Raw genomic sequence first — 18,613 nt, 5'->3', positions numbered from 1 at the left:
GTAAGTGGCGAATTTCCCCATTGATCATCATTAATTTATCTGTTGTTGTTGTGGAAGTCATCCCCATATCATCGTCATCATGTATGTATCTCTCTCTTATCTGTTGTTGTTGCTTGTAAACCCAACTGCAACAAGTTGTACATGTGACAGAGCACTAAGACTACATTTATTTATTTTTTTCATTTGCCAATAAAATTGCCGTAAAATAAGGGGCACCCTACCGTAAAAGAGCTCGGGACGGCGTCTGGTGGTAAGTAATTCCGATTTCGACAAGCAGCAGTGATCTATGTTCCCGTCTTCCGACTCCCGAGTGATTTGCTGCCTCCCGATGGCTACGCAGCCGACATGTAGCCGACACTTCTTTTTTTCGGGCCCAGTGTTATGCGCATTGAAAGTAGCTTTCCCGCCGTACTTGACGAGTAATGCGAAGTTGGCGGCATCTTTGACACAGTGTTGCCCGTAGTTTTCAATTTTCATTTTCGAAAAAAAGAAAGAAAGAACTATGGGTTCAACTGGGGCGAAAGTCACGACGTTATAGTACAGAGGGCTCGGGCTATCGAATAGATGCATTTTTTATAAAAAGATTACAAGACTACTGCTTTGTGGTACTTTTAAATTAAAGTAACATACGACAGCAGCCCCTAAAACAAACCTAACAAAATTTCGCAGCCAACTAGAAAGTCAGACACGACTCGTTCGCAAACTTAATCAGGCGAGCGGAGACTCAATCACGGACACAGAAAGAAAAGTCCTTGTGGACATAACGACCAGATGGCTGGGCGGCTTAATGTTCCGTTTCCCAATAATCACCTTAGACTAGTGCGTGAGGTGGGGATGCCGACAGACACACAATACGCAACGACAAAAAGGTTCCTTTGTGCCTCCCTCTAATGCTTTTTATCAGACGGTAATCGAGCTTCGGTCCTTCCCAAGGACCCATCTGGAAGGAACTTTTTTATAATTCTTTTTTTTTTATATATATTGTCGAATGCTTCCGGACGGGCTTACGTCACTAGAGCTTTTGTGAAGTTCCAACTCCACGTCGTTCAAGCTGAAGGCGAATGTAACAAATGTCGCGTTTAAGGAAGTTGCATGCTCGTAGACAGAGGCCTCGGAAGTCGGAACGTCAAAATTTGGTAAAGAAACTGTTCTTGTAGGCCAAAAGCTTTTGACCACAATAATGTCGTCACACGATGTAGGCTGGAATAAATATCTGCGGGCACCGCCGTATTTATCACATAATTTTCGTAGGCCACCTACGTAACGCTCTATACTACACCTTATACTACTATGGTCTGACTGAAGAAGTGAAGGGTGTACAGGCAAGGTGAAACTATTTACAGTGTGAAACACAAAGAATCCCATTCGAACGTTGTGCTAAGTCTGTAAGTGTATCTTTAAAACGTAGCTAATGTATACGGGAGCCAACATTCTGTCGGTGTTTTCAGGGATGTTTGGGGCGGTGTTTGACCTAAAGCACAGTGGACGAGACTGCCGCCCTGATACATGTGACTTATGGGGGAAAAAGAGTGAGAGAGAAAAAAAGAGAAGGAGAAAGAGTGAGCCACAGGGTTGCTCATACGGCCTCCTTTCTTGAAGGCTACCCAGACTGCTCCTGGGTACGTGTTAAGAGGCTGCCCATATGGGACGCAATGTATTCGGTACGTGCAACAGAAGTTCTGCCGGAGACAACGATGGGCGCCTCGCTCAATAAATGTAGGCTAATATTAACGTCTATGCGGAACAGAGCACGTACTGGATAGAATGTTTCTGAATTCCGAAATTCACGCAAGGAAATTATGACGTCAGTAAGCCCAACAAGAAATAAATCGAGACTATGACCTGGTGTGATTCACCACTAAAGAGCAGTACACTACACCATTACACGCGAAACATTAGACGTGAAATATGAGAAGGAAGTTAAAGTTATGTGCAAGTACAACAATTGAGCTGTCCTCCACTGACTGCGCTACGCCACCAAAAGGAAGGCGAAGAAAACACACACACACACATGAAAGAAGCACCAATGGTCATTGAGATACAGAGTAGGACTCTACAGCGTCTGCATGGAGCAAACCGAAGGACAAGAGGAGCACCAAGAGCATCAGAAGACATCGACAGTGTTGCACGTGGCTCTGACATGGGCCAAGAATTGCAGCCAGGCTCAGCCCACCCCCACACACCCACACCTATTAAGCCAAGCCACATTATATTATAAACTAATTTGGGTCCCTCCTGCTTAACTGGACCAAGCTTTCGTTAGACCTGCGGGCCGATACGCTTGCCAGTCGTTCTAATTGCAACTCTGAACACATTGATACTGAATTCTGGACAACAGTTTGAACACAACAATAGCTGCAATCTGCTGTTACACACGGAGAATAGCCGCATTGCAAAATTATTCATTGTAGCATTATACCAAGCGGCAGAGCTATAAAATTTTGCCTGATATGTGTACATACGAATGGTAAATTGTACATATTTTTAGCAGTGTGACATTCTTGTAACGATAGTTCACAGGCAGAACATCTACGTTGTTATTGTGTTAGTTACAAGCAAAGTGTAACCTGAGAAGTTACTTGCGTACTTAGATAATTATGTTAAATAAAATATTCTGAACAGCTAAAAGCTACCAAGCTATAGAGCTACAAAGTTGCACGCAAGATAATGTAGTTCGTCAAGTTGACTCTACACGAAGGCTCGTCTCCCCCAGATGAAAAGCCCGGCATGCAAGTGGGATAGGAGGCCATTCCATCCATCCGGCACAGAAATGAATCCAACGACGGAAAACAGTTCACACTCGAGGGAACTTGTGTGACAATTCTGCGGAAATAATGGCACCTCACGCGACTTTTACTGACCGGCCGCCTGTGGAGCCACGCATCATTCCAAACAGCGCCACGATACGGCCGAAAAAATAACTACAGAGAAAGCCATTTCGGCGTCATAATGATCGCCGTCGGTCTGCTGGAGCGACCCTGTGCATCGTACGCTCAATATGTGAGTAGATGGTTCACATACTGAAGGTTCTGGGAAGGATTATATACGTGGTGGTTCCCACAGTAACACATAGGGCCCGAAAATTTAGGCACTAAAAACGATGGAAATAGGCAGGCATATTGGGCTCTCAAAAAGAGCAAAATAGGCAATAAAATACAAAAATGGGCACGTGAATTTGGTGTACACTCTTTGGCTTTGTTGGTGCTTCAGGATGTTCCATCCAGGAAAAAAGACTACGGTACCGTATAAGCTTTGACTTCTTGTACAAGAATATGTTGAGGCGGCCTACAGAACCATGCGATATTGAATAATACTTTTACTTTTTCAGCCCTCGAAGATCTCGAAAGGCCAAGAAAGGCGAAATCACTTGACTGACTATACATGAACATGTAGCAACGACAATGACGTCCATTGTCAAAACAGGTGGTGGTGGTGGTAGTGGTGGTGATAGGGGTTGCCGTTGTCGGCCTCACGTATGTGGGCAACGTCACGACTCACGCCCTGGGGGAATGTGCGTCCTGGGCCGACTTCTAAGGGAACTGTGCCGACATATGTCTGAAAGCGTTCTGAGGAAAACCCAGGAAAAACCCCAGACAGCACAGTCGGCACCGGGATTCGAACCCGGGTACCTCCCTTGTTAAAACAGAACTTTACCACATAGCTCGCTCCCAGCCAACCATCATACCGCATGATATCATTCTGTGTCATGATTTGTTCAAAACAGGGGGGAGGCGCCTATTTGGGACAAGATAATCTGTCCCAGATAGGCGCCTCCTCCCATTTTCAACAAATCAATGCACATAATGATATCATTCGGAATGATGGTTGGCTAGGAGCGAGCTATGTGGTGAAGTTCTGTTTTAATGCGTGCCCAGTGCCCATGTGCCCAGCGCTCTAGCGCGTTCATTGTTCACAGAAATGTATTACAATTTTAAGGGGGAATTAATTAAACGACTCTAGGGTCAACGTCTCGGCGGAGGCTCCGCCTTCTTCTGGAGGCACGTTGACCTTAGAGTCGTTTAATTAATTCCCCTTAAAATTGTAATACATTTCCGATGTTTTAATTCACTCCAAACTTCCGTCCAAGTCTCGTTTTTCTCTTTCACCTATTTATGTCGATATATATATATATATATATATATATGGATTTGTGCGGATCAAAAGAACAAAAAGAGAGTTTCTGCAGAGAGAGAGAGATTCTGCAATATTTCTTGTTGTAGGATTGGAAGACTCCTTCTGATTTCATAGGAGTGTTTTATTCTTTTTGAGGGCTGTTCTCCACTATGGCTTGCGTAGTTCACATGAATCAGCAGCTAAAGTCGTTGTAATGTGTCGTGGACGATAAGGTTGGTTCGGTTTCGGATTGCAAATGATATTTTTCGGGGAAGGAACGCTTGAAACAAAAAATCGGTTGGACACCGTTCTTTCCCTTTCACTCGTACCACCGAATATTTGTTGTCAGAAAAGCCGAAATTTGTAATCCCGAAATCCCGGGATTTGGCCTTGCGAAATTCCGGGATTTCAGAACATGAAATTATGCTGAAATCCCGGGATTTCGGGGTCCCGGGATCCCGGGCTCCGTACTCTAGTTCCAGGGACAAGCAAGGAACTGCTCGTCAGCCGTTCTCATGTAAGCAAATAAACCCATGTTGTTGCTCCGTGGGTTGCGGCTGGGGCTGAGACAGGTCCTGCGTGAATCCCAGTGGGACTCGGGTGGAAATTCCTACAGGCTTCTGAAGCATAGGGGAGTTCGTTAGTATAACATACATAGCAAGTATTAAGCGCACTACGTTCGTATCGAAATGTGCGTGCGGGGAAAGCCTACTTCAATTAGATAATCCCAGTTGATGAAAAGGCACCAGCGGAGGCGATTCGAAGATCGCGTACCCTCCGATTTCCGGTGAGAGATGCTGAACACTTACACCATGCTAGCCACCCCGTGCTAGCTTCGGTGCCCCCCCCCCCCCATTAACTGGAGTTTCATTTTCTCGTTGTGGGGGGAGGGGTGCTTTGACATACTGTATAAGTAGTAATTTTCGCGAGGACCTATTTTTCGCGAAATTCGCTAACGCCCTTTTATCGCGAATTTATTCGAACCAATGACAGAAAAATACGTGAAAGAACTATGTAAGAAATTTGACCCAGGACGCAGAGGCAACTTATGTATACGGAGTTTCTTGCGCTCTAACACTGCATTGCCTCGCAAAGTGTTCAGTTCGCCGCTGCAACTGGAGACTGTAGTCCCGGCTTCACGTACGAATCCCGCGCGGATGTAAGCCTCCCGTGATTCCGGTTCCTTGTAAGCCTGGATCATCCAGAAAGCGCGTATGCACTCTGTCACGCGTATAGACCTTTGGAAAAGTTGTCGCATCACTACCAAGTGCCAATCGCACTTGTTCGATGCGATGACAGGAATGACGGGAGACAGGGCAATTGGGCAATGGCACAGATACGAGCCGAGTAGGACCCCCTAATCGCATCCCTTGCAGTCAGAAGTGCACAAAAGCAAGACAAATTGAACGAGTTACCCAGTTGTTACCTTCTTCCAAGAAGTTCAAGGTGGATGGCCCCTAAGATGCAGGGTGGACGCAGCGCGGTACCGCGAATTTAAGGTTCCGCGAATAATTGCCTGATCCTGGCTTCTCACAACTTCGCGAATTATTGAGCCCGCGAATTTAAGCACTTATACAGTACTCTGTTCCGCCGAGTCTCGCACAAGTATAGTTCTCAATTTTATGTGTTCATTTCGTAGCGAGACAAGCATAAGGAACTGGTACGGAGGCACTGCGGTGCCGGTAAAAAAATATAAAAAAAATGAACGGGGCTGTAAGTACTCACAACGGTTTAACCACTGACGTAATTTCGTCATGTTCATATGGCACGACCATTAAAAAAAAGATCGCAACCTTGGTAAACCACAAACGTGTCTTTCTTTTTTTTTTTTTTTTTTTTGCGGAATTCCCCGAAGTGTGTGCGGTCCACGGGTTACTGCGTAACGCATCACTAGACAAGAACGTCGAACGTATATAGACAGACGTGTATAGACATCGCAACGCGCTTCGGAGTAAAAAAAGAAAGCAAGGGTAACTCTGTGGAAATACCAATGTGGGAAAAAGTAAGCCGTACTCACGCGTAATTGGACAGGGGGCCGTCTATAATATCCTCTTGTGCCTCATCACTGAAAAGGAAATAAATTTGTGTCAGACATTGCAAAGTAATGGGAGCTCACAGTGCAGGAGAAAACTGCTGCCACCGACACATTGTACACTTTCATTGCGAATGGCGGGGTGATATACCCATTAAGATTGATTGAATGATTTAAAGGAAAAGAAAATGGAAATTTTGGTCATTGTTGGCACGCGTATATCGCTCGATTGTGTTATAATGAGGTAAAACGCACCGCACAGAGGTGTACTCCAGCAACAATCACGGAATTACACGTAGGTCGTGAGAATAATTGGATCTTCTGAATACAAACGCAGAGGAAAAAGTATGCGCATAACTGGAATTCTGACTGAAGTAACATTCTATGTGCCAAGGTGGATTTTTCAGTGCGAAGCAAGGCAAGCAGTTGGTTTGCTGGTGGGATCACCGCGCGTCTAGTGCAAAGTACACATCCTCCTCACGTGGTGACGTTTTTGCCGTGACCAAATCGAGAGAGAGAGGATGAGAGACCGTATCAGCCGCCTGCAGATGTCATCCGCGCCTATCTAATGTGTTACTTAGAACGCCATGCAGTGGTTGAATATTCAACCTACCTGACACGCACCTTACGTATAAATCTACTCCAAATACATTAATCACTGACATTAAACATGAACCATTAACCAGTGATGGCCAGTAGTTAACTACATGTAGTTAAACTTTTTTTAGTTAAATTTTTTTCGATTCCATGTAAGCGCCGCGAAGCAACTGTGGCTATGACCGGCGAACAGATGTGGATAGATGGAGAGAGGATAGCAGGAAGGAATGGGGGACAGAGGGGGTTAGCGTGCGTCCTGGGCCGACTTCAGGGGGGAACTGTGCCGACATTCGTCCGGAAAGTCTTCGGAAAACCCAGGGAGAACCTCAGACAGCACATCCGGCGGTAGGATTCGAACCCACCACCTCCCAGTCTTCAGCACGACCTTGGCTATCACCAACGAGCGGGACCGCCTTAACCCGCTCGGCCATGCCGCCGGTACGAAGATGACGATGATGTTAATGATGATGATAGCAGAAAAAAATATGCAGCTGAAGAATGAATATGAAACATGAATTTCGATTAGTTCCGGAACAACCGACGAGAGTCAGGACATGGGTGGTCACGAGGACCAGTCACCAGACCAGTTAAGGCAAAGATTGGAGCAAGGGCGACAACTGCAACAAGAGGTTGACCAACTGAGTGGACAATCAGGCAGCAACTTGAACAATTGAAGGAGCTTTCATGTAGGCACGGCACACTTCGTGCAACAGTTCTTATAGGAAATGCTGAGCCCAAAATGCCCTAACGTAGTTGAAGGGAAATAGAGAGACCCCAAGAGCGAAAAACGACCGGTGAAACGACAGCCGCGGAGTTGACCGATCGACAACTCAGAACATCGAGGAAGTCCTAGGGATTATGTCAACCAAGTGCATATGCACCACTTTTACGTAGCCACTCTCCTGCAAAGGAAGTCTTCCGCGATAAGCCCACGACGTCACCGTTGGGGATGAAGCACGGATGTAGTGTCTGACTGCTGGCAGCCGAAAGTGTTTGAAAACCTACAGGAATCAACGAGGCTCCAGGGTGTCCAGCTTTGCTTGCGACAATGCATCCGCGCGAATGGCACACTAAAAACGCACAAAGCTTCTTTGGGAGAGGATGTACTGCAACTTACTGATATCTACTGCATGACTTGCGTGAAACGTATTGCAGAGATTAAACTAATTTTCTAAGAAAATAAGGAGGACGCTCTCAGAAAAGTAACTGAGGACAAGCCACGTAAGAGACCACAAGAAAACGGTAGATGTTGCGTAAAAGCGTTAGTTTCGTCTCACCGTATTTGCTCTCCCCTGTATAGTACAGTCCTAGAAGTGTAACCGGGATCGGCTTAGTAAAAACCGGGCTCGGAAGAGCAGGACAGAGTAATCAGAGTAAAACCGAATCAAAAGAGTGAAAAGAAAATAGAGTAAAGGTTATTCTGTATTTGCTCGTTTTTCCCCTCTATGAGCGGGTAAATGCCAGGGAATAGCATCATGAGCAAACAAACGGAACAACCTCGCATGCTCAATAATCAGACGGCTCTTTTTTAAAACACACACACACAAATTAACGACCACAGATAATACTTCGAACTGCGCCCAAAGTATGCCTTACATATCTCACGTGAGCAACTACAGAGGCACGCTGCTCACCTAAACGTCGTAGCGGTATTTTTGAGCTAGTTGCGACCCTATCAATATGGTCACCAGCACTCCACTCTGAAGTCTCACTTCACTCAGGAGAGATACTTCAATGAAATCCAGGGGATATCGTCGAGTCCTCTCAACCATTGCGAAAGCGGCAATATGGCAAACACAAAGGAACAACGGGAAGCACTATGTGTGAGTGCACAGCTGTGGTGGCACACACACATGAGCGTTACAGTCAGCAGATGAAGTGGCGAAAACGGGCGCGCCGCGTGAGTTCCAAAGCAGGTACCCATTATACGTGCCACATATATGTGGCGATGTGCGCGGGGAAGATTTCGCTGCTGGAAAAGTAACATTTAGCTTAACGCCTGTAGGTAAGTTGGAAATAAAACCGCCGTCCGAGTGTATAACTATATGGTGTTCTGCGTTTTCGGTTTTAACCGAAAAACATATGCAGGTAAAAAAAATTTCATCGTTCGGTTTTAACCGAAAAACGTCGAATATAAATAAATGTCCGAGGAAAGATTGTGGGGATTAATTGCTGCAATAAGCTTAAATGAGCTCTGCTTTCACGATTTAGGTACCACCACTTCGCTGTGGAGCAATAAAGTGTTCCTTTTGTGATATCTCACAGGGGCAATTTTTTTTAAAATTCATACTACTAGCTTCCTCTTGGAAGCCAAGCTAGGAGTCAGCATAACAATACAGAACGATACTCTAAAATAAATGCATACAATAACCCACATATACCATTACCATACAAAGTTACATGGTATGTCGTAACCTAGCAAAGAACTGGTCTTTGGATGGCGAGTGCACAACACACTCTGGCAAACTGTTCCACTCTTGAACAGTCCGATGAAAAAAGAATACTTGCAACAATCAATGTAGGTAGTGTGCACCTAAACTGCTTGTCATGGTTATTACGAGTTTCTCGTGAAGTAAACAGGATGACGTAATCATAAGCCTTAATTTTCAGCTTGACATTTACTAGTAAAAAGAAAAAAGTGAGACGGTTAATTTTTGCGCCCGTACTAAAGTCTATCTAGACCTGATATCTCGTAAAGTTCCTTCAACTGGTCGTGTCTTCAGGATGTAGGAGGGGTGTTCAAGTAAACAGGGACTTTCTGTCTCCTGAGTGTACAAATGGCTCGCGCTACTTCTTTTTCGTCATTTTCACACACGACAGGCCTCCGCGTTCACCACGTGGTGGTCCAAAGTTTGTGCAAAAGAGAAGACACGTGCTGGACAAGATGGCCGACAACGAGGTGAACGCGCACATCGAACAGCGAATTGTCATGAAGTTTCTCGTGAATGAAGGCGTAAAGTCATCTGAAATTCACAGAAGACTTCAGGCTCAGTATGGCCACGAAACATTTAGCCGCAGCAAAGCGTTTGAGTGGTGCAAACGGTTCCGAGACGGCCGTACATCAGTGTAGGACGATCCCGGCCGGGCCGGCTCAGAGCCCAGTGTCAGAGTTCCTGAGAACATCCAACTTGTGGAGCGCCTGATCCTCAAGGACCGACGGATAACACATGTCTCAAACTGGCTCGAAAACGGACCTTTCCGTGGGAACGTTGAACACTATCATTCCTGAACACCTCCAGTTTCGGAAAGTTAGTGACCCTTGGGTCCCAAGGCAGCTCTCCGTGTTTGACCGGCAGAGAAGACTAGAAATCTCCCAAGAGCTAAGGTACCGTTTCGACACTGAAGGACAGCCGTTCCTTGATCGGATCATCACATGTGATGAAACGTGGGTGCACCATTTCACTCCCGAGTCTAAACGCGCATCAACACAGTGGAAGCATCCGGGCTCACCAACTCCCAGGAGGTTCCGAAGCACCCCGTCTGCGGGTAAGGTCACGGCCACGGTTTTCTGGGACAAAGCTGGCGTTGTTCATGTTGATTTTCTGCCCAGTGGTACCACCATCAATAGTGCATATTACTGCCAGGTTCTCAGGGATGTGCATAAGGCGCTGAAGCAAAAGCGGCCGGGCCTCATCACCAAAGGAGTCCTCCTACTACAGGACAATGCACGCCCGCATACCGCGCATCTCACGACACGCTCCTTACTGTAACTTGGCTGGGAGTTGCTGCCACATCCCCCTCACAGTCTAATTTCTCGCCTGTAAGTTCATTTTACATTTGCGAAAAATGAAAAGTCACGGTTAGACTTGAACAACCCTCGTACTAATTACAGATAAAACGAAGAGCCTTCCTTTTTATCCCTTCATGCATGTTTATGTTCCCACTGCGTGTATGGGTCCCAGATAATGTCCGCATATTCCAATAAACGCAGGACATATGTTTTGTAAGCAGTTAGTTTAGTACGCCACGAGCAGACTTGTGCCCGTTACCGAAAAAAAGGAACTAAATACTGTTACCCGTTACTTCAGAAAAAAGTAACTAAATACGTTACTCGTTACCAACTTACAAAAGTAACGAGTTCTCGTTACTTACAGGTAACGAGTTACTTTTACGTTACCGCAGCATAGTTAAAGGAGCCAACAAACATGCCGTCACTTGCCTTCAACTCTTTAGTAATGAGGAATTGCACTTCAGAAGACGCTGATACTCGAAATTTGTCGTCCGTCCTTCGTGTTCCGTGTCTCTCGGCCCGTTACCATGAATCTATATCAGTTTGCCTGGACCTTCTCCCTTATTTCCGAAGTGGGGGGGATCGGAGATTACGAAAACACAAGAAAAAACACTGGTTTTCGTGCCACCGATCACCAACGGTTCCCAAAAACAGACGAGGGGCTGCGTCATAATTTAGAGCGCTCTGAAGCTTAGCAAAGACCAGAAAAGGCTACCTAGAAGTCGAAAAGCGTTTTTTCTAGCCATAGCACAATTGGTACCATTCTTGGGAAGGAGTGATGGTCGGAGATTACGGAAATAAGAGAAAGGACAACAACACATCCAGTGAGGGACTGCAATAATACTTTGAGTGACACGTCACGCGGGTCAAATCTGCACGCATTGCGCCACAAGGAGTGCCGAAATGTGCTCCCCCGAGCTCAAGAAAAGGAACGGGTAACGTCAGTAACCAGTTACCAATTTTTGAAACTGATTCCGTTACTATTACCATTTTTTAAAAAGTAACTGAATCGTTACTTCGTTACCAAAAAAAGTAACCGTTACCAAGTAACGAGTTACTTGTAACGAGTTAGGCACAACTCTGGCCACGAGGCATGCTTCAGGTTACGTCTCAAGTACCAAAGTTTAGAAGAGCCTTTGTGCAGAATGTTTTCAATATGGGAATTCCAACGAAGATCGCATGAAATAGTCACTCCTATGTACTTAAATTCTCTGACACTCCAGCAGTTCATTACCTATCTGATAATGGAAGTTGTGCACCGCTTTTTTCCCAGTGGTGGACATAAGGACGCATTTCTTAGTATTCGGCTCCATTATGCCAGTTCCTACACCACGAGTTCATGTTTTGTAAACTTTCATTGAAAATAACCTGGTCGTCGTGGCCTTTGATTTCAGAGAACAACACACAATCATCAGCGAACGCTCGAAAATGCACATTAATACCGGTGACAATATCATTTGTATATAATAAATATAATAAAGGCCCGAGGACGGATCCCTGCGGGAATTTTGTATTGGTTTTTAGCGTGCGCTGAGACACACAGTTCTGAAATTATCTTGCGATTTATATTCGCCGATGACTGCAGGGTAAACCATGCACAGTCCTTTCCTTCCTTTTTCTTAATAAACATATCCCCCCCCCCCCCCCCCCCCATGCACAGTAACGACTTTTCGTTGACCGCTCTCCTTGGCCTCGTCCTGCACCCCAACCAGCGGGCTGTCACTGCCTCTCTCCTCGGATTTCTCCGAGTCTCAGGACTCGTTAACAGCATGTGACGTTGTCCTAGTGTCTCTTTCCTTCTTTATTTCTTTCCTTTTCTTTCTTTCCCTTTCTTTCCTTTTCCTTCTTTTTCGTTTCCGTTTTTCTCTTTCAATTTTTTGGAATAGCAAGCCGGCTCTTTGCATGGCTAACCTTTCCTTTCTTTTTTTTTTCTTAACAGACGTATACGCCCCACCCCCATGTAATGGGGTCAGAAAAGTCACCGAAAAACGCCGATTCCATTAAAATACATAAACACCGAAAAACATAAGTCGAATCCGCCTAAAATAAAAACCGAGAGCGCGGAACCCTATGTATAAAGCACGCGTTGTGCATCGTAAACAGTGTCGCCAAGAGGCAAAGCACGCTATGCATGTGTGTTATTTCCCGGAAGAGCCGTTCAAAAGAACATGCGCATCTTGGTGCAGCCGCGTGACAAGTGCGCGAATCGTTTGTCCCAGTGCCATGTTCGGCATAGGTGGGAGAACTGGATAATAGGCGGCTATAGCACGGATACACGAAGAGCGGAGAGAGGCATCGTACGCCCGGTGGAAGCGAAGTAGGTCCAAGAAGCTGTAGGTGTCGAAGCTATACCGTTTTATAGAAGTTACATTAGGTGATTGCGTCGGCGCTCCTAAACTTATTTGAGAAGGCTGGTGTAGTTGAGAAGAGGTACGAGCCAGAAGGCGAGGTGAACGAAGTCTACTGCGACATCGACTCTTTCGAATCGGAGTTCGATGGCTTCGAGTTATAGCGCTGCGTTGGTGATAGGTGCGAGAAACAGAACACAAACCCGACGGACGGGCTTTCATTACTTTGAAAACTACGTGGGATGTAGAATGAAAATTCCGCTAATTTTCGGGGATCACGTAGTACATTGGAAAATACTGTAGTACCCTATTCGCGCAGGAGCAAGATTGAATGTAATCAGGATCAGGCTGCGATCGCGATCCCTCTCGCATACGGATAACCCGCGGGTCTCGGTGACGTACGTAAATAACGTAAAGACCTGTATACCGTTTTCGGAGGGGTCTACCCACTTGGTGCAGGCGCAGTGGCTTTCCGTTTTCCTTCGGGTCTTCTGCACTGTGCTAACATTGCTAAAAAATACAGCCAAAGGCGCCACACGCAAAAGAAGACACAGGGAAGCATGTGCAACCATGTATGTTGTATTAACCTCGTTTCTCGCGCACGCATGCACGCACATCAATACATACATAAAGAGAGGACGATGAGATGGGGCTGATGCCGGCCAGCAGGCTGGGCGCTGTCCAGCTGCCCAAAAAGCTACCCTGACATTTAAAAATGTATTTCGTTTAATGAAATGCTGTCTGAATGTAATAATTTATCGTACTTCATAACCTCCGTAGCTATTGCGATGATCTTCCGCAATAGATGGCAGCAATGTTTTTTTTCTTTTTTCTCTTCCTTCAGGGGCTATGTAAGTGCATAAATACTGGTATTAGTGACTGTCTGCCATCTAGCAAGGCCGGCCCACATGCCAAAAGGCATAGGCCATCCTGTTTTCTTTTCAATGTGCAATAAAGTTATTATTATGATTGTAAATGAAAACCTGGATCCCCATTGTCAAATAAGGACGACACAGGACGGCAAAAAAGGGACGGCAAAGGTTGTAAAGTTAAGGCAATGTACTGTTGTGTCTCAGGGTCAAATTATAGTGCACAGTCATTGTTTATATATGTGCACAAAACCAGTCTCGTAATAGCAGCACCTTCTGATAAAAGGGTCCAATGTAAGAAACCCACCACCCAAATACCACAGCTGCTTGAGTGGCGCCTCATCTCGTGTGCAACCACTGTCGCTATATCGACAACCACAAGGTCAAGCACTTCCGCCGAAGCTATGCACCCTAAAAAAGTACTTCAGATCCCAAATCACACAACCACCGCCTCCGTTGGGCCGCACGCAATCCCCTCTAAGCCACCGAGATTACCGTTGCGTATCTGCAAAGTAAGCAAGAGAGCCCCCACCGCGAACGGGCGGGGCAGTACCGTTATGATAGCGGCGCCGGTTTCGGTCCCACGGGTCTCTCCTCCTCGGTGGTAGGGCCTCCTCCGTTTTTAAGACATCTGTTGCTCGCTTTCATTCGCGTTTTATTATTATGCCATGGCTCCGTCTTGAAGCTCGCCTTTTTTGTGTGTGCGAATGAATGCGTGTGGTGCTCCCTTATGGGGCACATGTATACGGGCAGCATGCACGTGAAGGAACACAAGGAGCAGGGAGCAAGAATACGTTTTATGTCGTCTGCTAAAAAAGAACCGTGTTAGTGGAGCATACGGATGGCAGTGCGGGTTGCTACATGTAAAGTGCAAAATATCGTGCAGACGATGACTGAAAGGGAAGGTGGCACATCTTTGCCCTCATATCACAGAACTAATAGACACTTCGGTGACGATTTCCCGTTTTTTTACAGAAGCCCATCTTTAGAGGCAGCCTGCTGACTGAAGCATGGTACCGCTCCTTCTCCTTTTTTTCAATAAACGCATATCCCCCCCCCCTCACGGTACCGCGTTTCGTGATGTTACTGAACAAACGTGAAGTACAACAAATTAAAGGAGGTAAGAACTCCTATCTGGCATGTATTTAGTTACGGGTTTAATAGAAGTAATATTGTTCTTCTACGCTTCGTAAGTCTATTTACAATTTATTGTTCAATTCTTCTCCTTCATAACTTGTGCAGCGTTAATACAAAAACGCACTCTCTTTCGTATTCGGGCGAGTACACGCACCGCCGTCCAGATACCTCTATCCATCGTTACGTCATCTGAGGAATTGTAGCACCCAATCAGACGCCAACGCGGAGGTACACGTAACGTTCTGCTTTACCCTCTTCAAGATGAACTTCACTACATGGCACGCTCCTAGCCAACCATCATCCCGAATGACAACGTTCTCGTCTCTGATTTGTTTTAAACGGGAGCTGTAGTTCATTTTGTAGCCGTGCATAATAGATACATAATAGACTTCGCCTCTCGTCATCAACAAATCATGGACGAGAACGTTGTCTTTCGGGAAGATGGTTGGCTAAGAGCATGCTATGTGCTGAAGATACGCACCTATCAAATTCACCTATATAAAAGGTGTCACAGACAACACGTTGAAATCGCCGTTTGGAACCGACACAGTCGGCGGGCTCGCTTCGTACAGTTCATAGCTCCTTTAAACATGAAGTCAGGTGGCGCGATATGGACATTGCGACGTAGAACTCGCATTATGTGAGCGTATATGCTGTCGTCATACGCTAAAATACTGTAAACGTGTTATATTCTGTCATCACTATCACTGCCGTTCATTTACGCACTCAAAAGACGCGTTTTCAAACGAGTCCTCTGGCTGGCAGAAACCGTGGAAAACGCATGCAAGCAGAGAAAGAGTTACCAATACCATGGAAGGCAGGAGCGCGGTACCAGTACTACCAGAACGACGAGTTTCGCGGCCGGAACCGATTGCGGGGGACGGGGGACGTTGGGTAGACAGTTGGAACCGATGGGTATGAACCGTTCAGACGGCCACTTCCTCGGCAGAAAGTACGTGACGTTCTTGCCGGCGATATTAGATAGGCAGATTTTAGTAACTATGTGCATCAAAATATGACGCTAAAAACATTCCACTGCCTTCATATACACGATTCAGACGCGACACAATTTTATCGGGGTACGGTCCCTCGTCCCCGAGTAGCATGCCCCCCCCCCCCCCAAGGTAGATGGCACGATAACCAAATACAAATAAAGAGAGCCGATATATGTTATGATCTAAAGAAGATCCCGGCCTATTGGCGTTTTCCTACACCCCTCCCACAGCCCTGACTCAAACGTCGGCCCTCTGACTGGACATTCTTGGGACTTTCTTTCGTGCCTGTACTGCACTGCACTGCGTGCCTGTTCTTCTTTCATTTTTTCCTTTCTTTCTTTTTGTTTATTTTTCAGTTTCTTTTTCGGAATAGGAAGCTGGCTGACATTTCCTTTTTTTCGTTTTTCCTTTCACTCTATTAAACATATCCACCCCACCCCCACCCCGACTCAAAAGTCGCAGACAAGACTAACCATTGAATATGGCTATTGTGACAACGCATGATTTAAACGAGGTTGGAAAAATATATAGTGATGACCATACGTTCTGCCACAGAAAGCAAACAGTGTCCTGCACTCAGAAGGAAGCAACAGAGGGTATACGGTCAAGTGCGTGCAACAGGAGTAAGCTATCGCCGAACAGAAGCCACACAACAGGTCTGTGAGGTCTGAAGTATACAACACAGAAGGAAGTTCTGATCGTGGGTAAATGTCTGCAGGAGAAGTTGATCATCAATCACGCCTGAGCGAAAGACGAATTGCCTTTGCAGCCTCGCCACTATAGCTCTGGCGACGAAGGGCGTATCCTCCGGAGGTTTAACGAGGCGTTTGCAACACAACCACGGTTGACGTTTTGTGACGTATATCGGTTCAGGTTTTGTTTGCTGGTTTATTTATTCGGAAAGAGAAATAGCGTCTAGTGGTTGAACATCTAAAGACATACACAGCACGGAGAAACCATGAAACATAAAAACTGGTGAAGCATAATCCGGAATAAGAGTTTCGAATAATTATCGATAATGAAGGTCCGCGGATATTAATAAATTATGCGGAGAAAACGGTATAATTCCGATGGTGAAACTGATATCGATATCCGCGGTGCTCCAGTAAATTATCCAATACAGAATATTCCAATATGAATATCAAAATCCAGTTTCCCATTCGCGCACTTGTACCTTGCGCTGAATTTAAAAAATAAAATAAAAAAGGCGGCATTCTTTCCCGCCTGGTTTACTTTTCTTCTTCGAAATTCAAATTTTATTGAGTACCACTAATACACTTAGATAATATTGAGTACAGCAGGAGGAGCCAGAGGGGCGGTACCGCTTTACCCGTTCAAAGGGGACAAAATTTTCAAATATTTCGTTGTGCCATCAGGAGAAGCAGGTCTGCATTCCTATACGGGGTCATACGGCCTACATCTGCCGCAATGCCAGTTGAACGATCTAGGAATCGCTCTTGGTTATTACTTCGGTACGAGACATAGAGCTAATAATTTAAAAAATAAGGCTTCGGTGAAGAAAACTACACCATCGCGATACAGCCTTCAGTAGCTGCGTATATAATTCTCAAACAGCAGAAGCGAAGCGATTCAAGGTTGCATAGTATGGCAAGCAGGGTAAGGACTACAGGCAGCGATCGTGGTCATCGGCTGGAATGGTCGAATTGATTACTGAGCATCCGCGCGGCGTACCTGTTAACCTGCAGTGAAGTCCTCATCGTCGCCATTATAAGATAGTTTACTATGGAGGCATTCATTAAGTGCTAGGTCCCCTGTGCACTTTTAAAGCCATTCATTCCCTTTTAATCCCCATTAGCTACAGCTTAATGGGGTAACCAGTTCATGTCATACAGGCTTAACACTCAAGTATATGTCTGCTTTATTTAAAGCATACTTTTCCCTGCCCCTGTTACTGATCTGTTTAACGTTCATTAATGCTTGACTGAGGGAAGCGTTAAAAGTTCTCGTAGATGACCCGTTCAACTGTTGTCGACGCGTCGGCGCTGCTGCCTCCTCTTCAGCTCATCAACGCCCCCTTGCCTATCGAACGCGCACGTCGTCAAACCGCAAACGAAATCATTACTACGCAAGATTGTCATTAGGATAACTAAACAGCAACATTGTAGCTGTCGAAGCACGCGCGCGATCGAGCACGCAGGGAAAATGATAGCGGTTACTCCAACGCACATTTGGACGCTTTAAGTATGTGCTCCTGCGGGGGGTCTGTTTATTTTGACAGGAAAAGTCAGCCTGAAAGGACGACTTGCTATTCCTTGTTAAATAACTCCTTAGTGTGCTGCTGCATGCTAAGTCGAGTGCATGGATCGTCAATCTGGCTGGAAAGCTGACCACGACAGCGCGTTGAATATCCATGCTAGAGCCCTGCACGGGCCCTGACCCCCGACCCGGGCCGAGCCTGGCTTGTCATTGGATGTGTGCTCCGGGCCGAGCCCGGGCCGACAAACATGTTTCCGAGAGTCAGGCTCGGCCGAGTCACGCAGCTAATCCCACACGATGGAGGACTATCGCTTCCTATCGTCACGCACGTGCGTCATTCCTGTGCATAGTACTTGCAAAGACAAGCAAAGGACACTGCATTACGCGTATGATTCGACCCACTATAACATTCTCAAAGCCATTTCACATTGCTCCTCACTCCTCACGTATTCACAATGACGTTCGTAAAGCTGGGTGAGAGGGGTATGGCTGGGAGAAGGAGTTCGTCGACAGCGTCCTCTACCTAAGGAAAATTGATAGTGTAACGATAACGCATTTGCCCACGTCTGTTTTGG

General features: G+C 46.0%; 1 protein-coding gene across 10 annotated transcripts in view; it reads right to left on the bottom strand.

The window, feature by feature from the left end:
- The window catches only part of LOC135394227 (nuclear receptor coactivator 2-like), a 501,016-nt gene that overhangs the window by 126,427 nt on the left and 355,976 nt on the right, over positions 1-18,613 (bottom strand). For all 10 annotated transcript variants that reach the window (XM_064624847.1, XM_064624849.1, XM_064624853.1 and 7 more), the window contains one exon: positions 6,131-6,178. In XM_064624847.1, the coding sequence (XP_064480917.1) occupies positions 6,131-6,178 (48 nt within the window). The remainder of the gene's footprint in view (positions 1-6,130; positions 6,179-18,613) is intronic.

Source organism: Ornithodoros turicata, chromosome 5 (genome assembly GCF_037126465.1).
Source record: "Ornithodoros turicata isolate Travis chromosome 5, ASM3712646v1, whole genome shotgun sequence".
NCBI classification, from domain to species: Eukaryota; Metazoa; Arthropoda; class Arachnida; order Ixodida; family Argasidae; genus Ornithodoros; species Ornithodoros turicata.
Note: the sequence above shows the minus strand (reverse complement) of the source record. Positions and strands in the feature narration are given on the sequence as shown.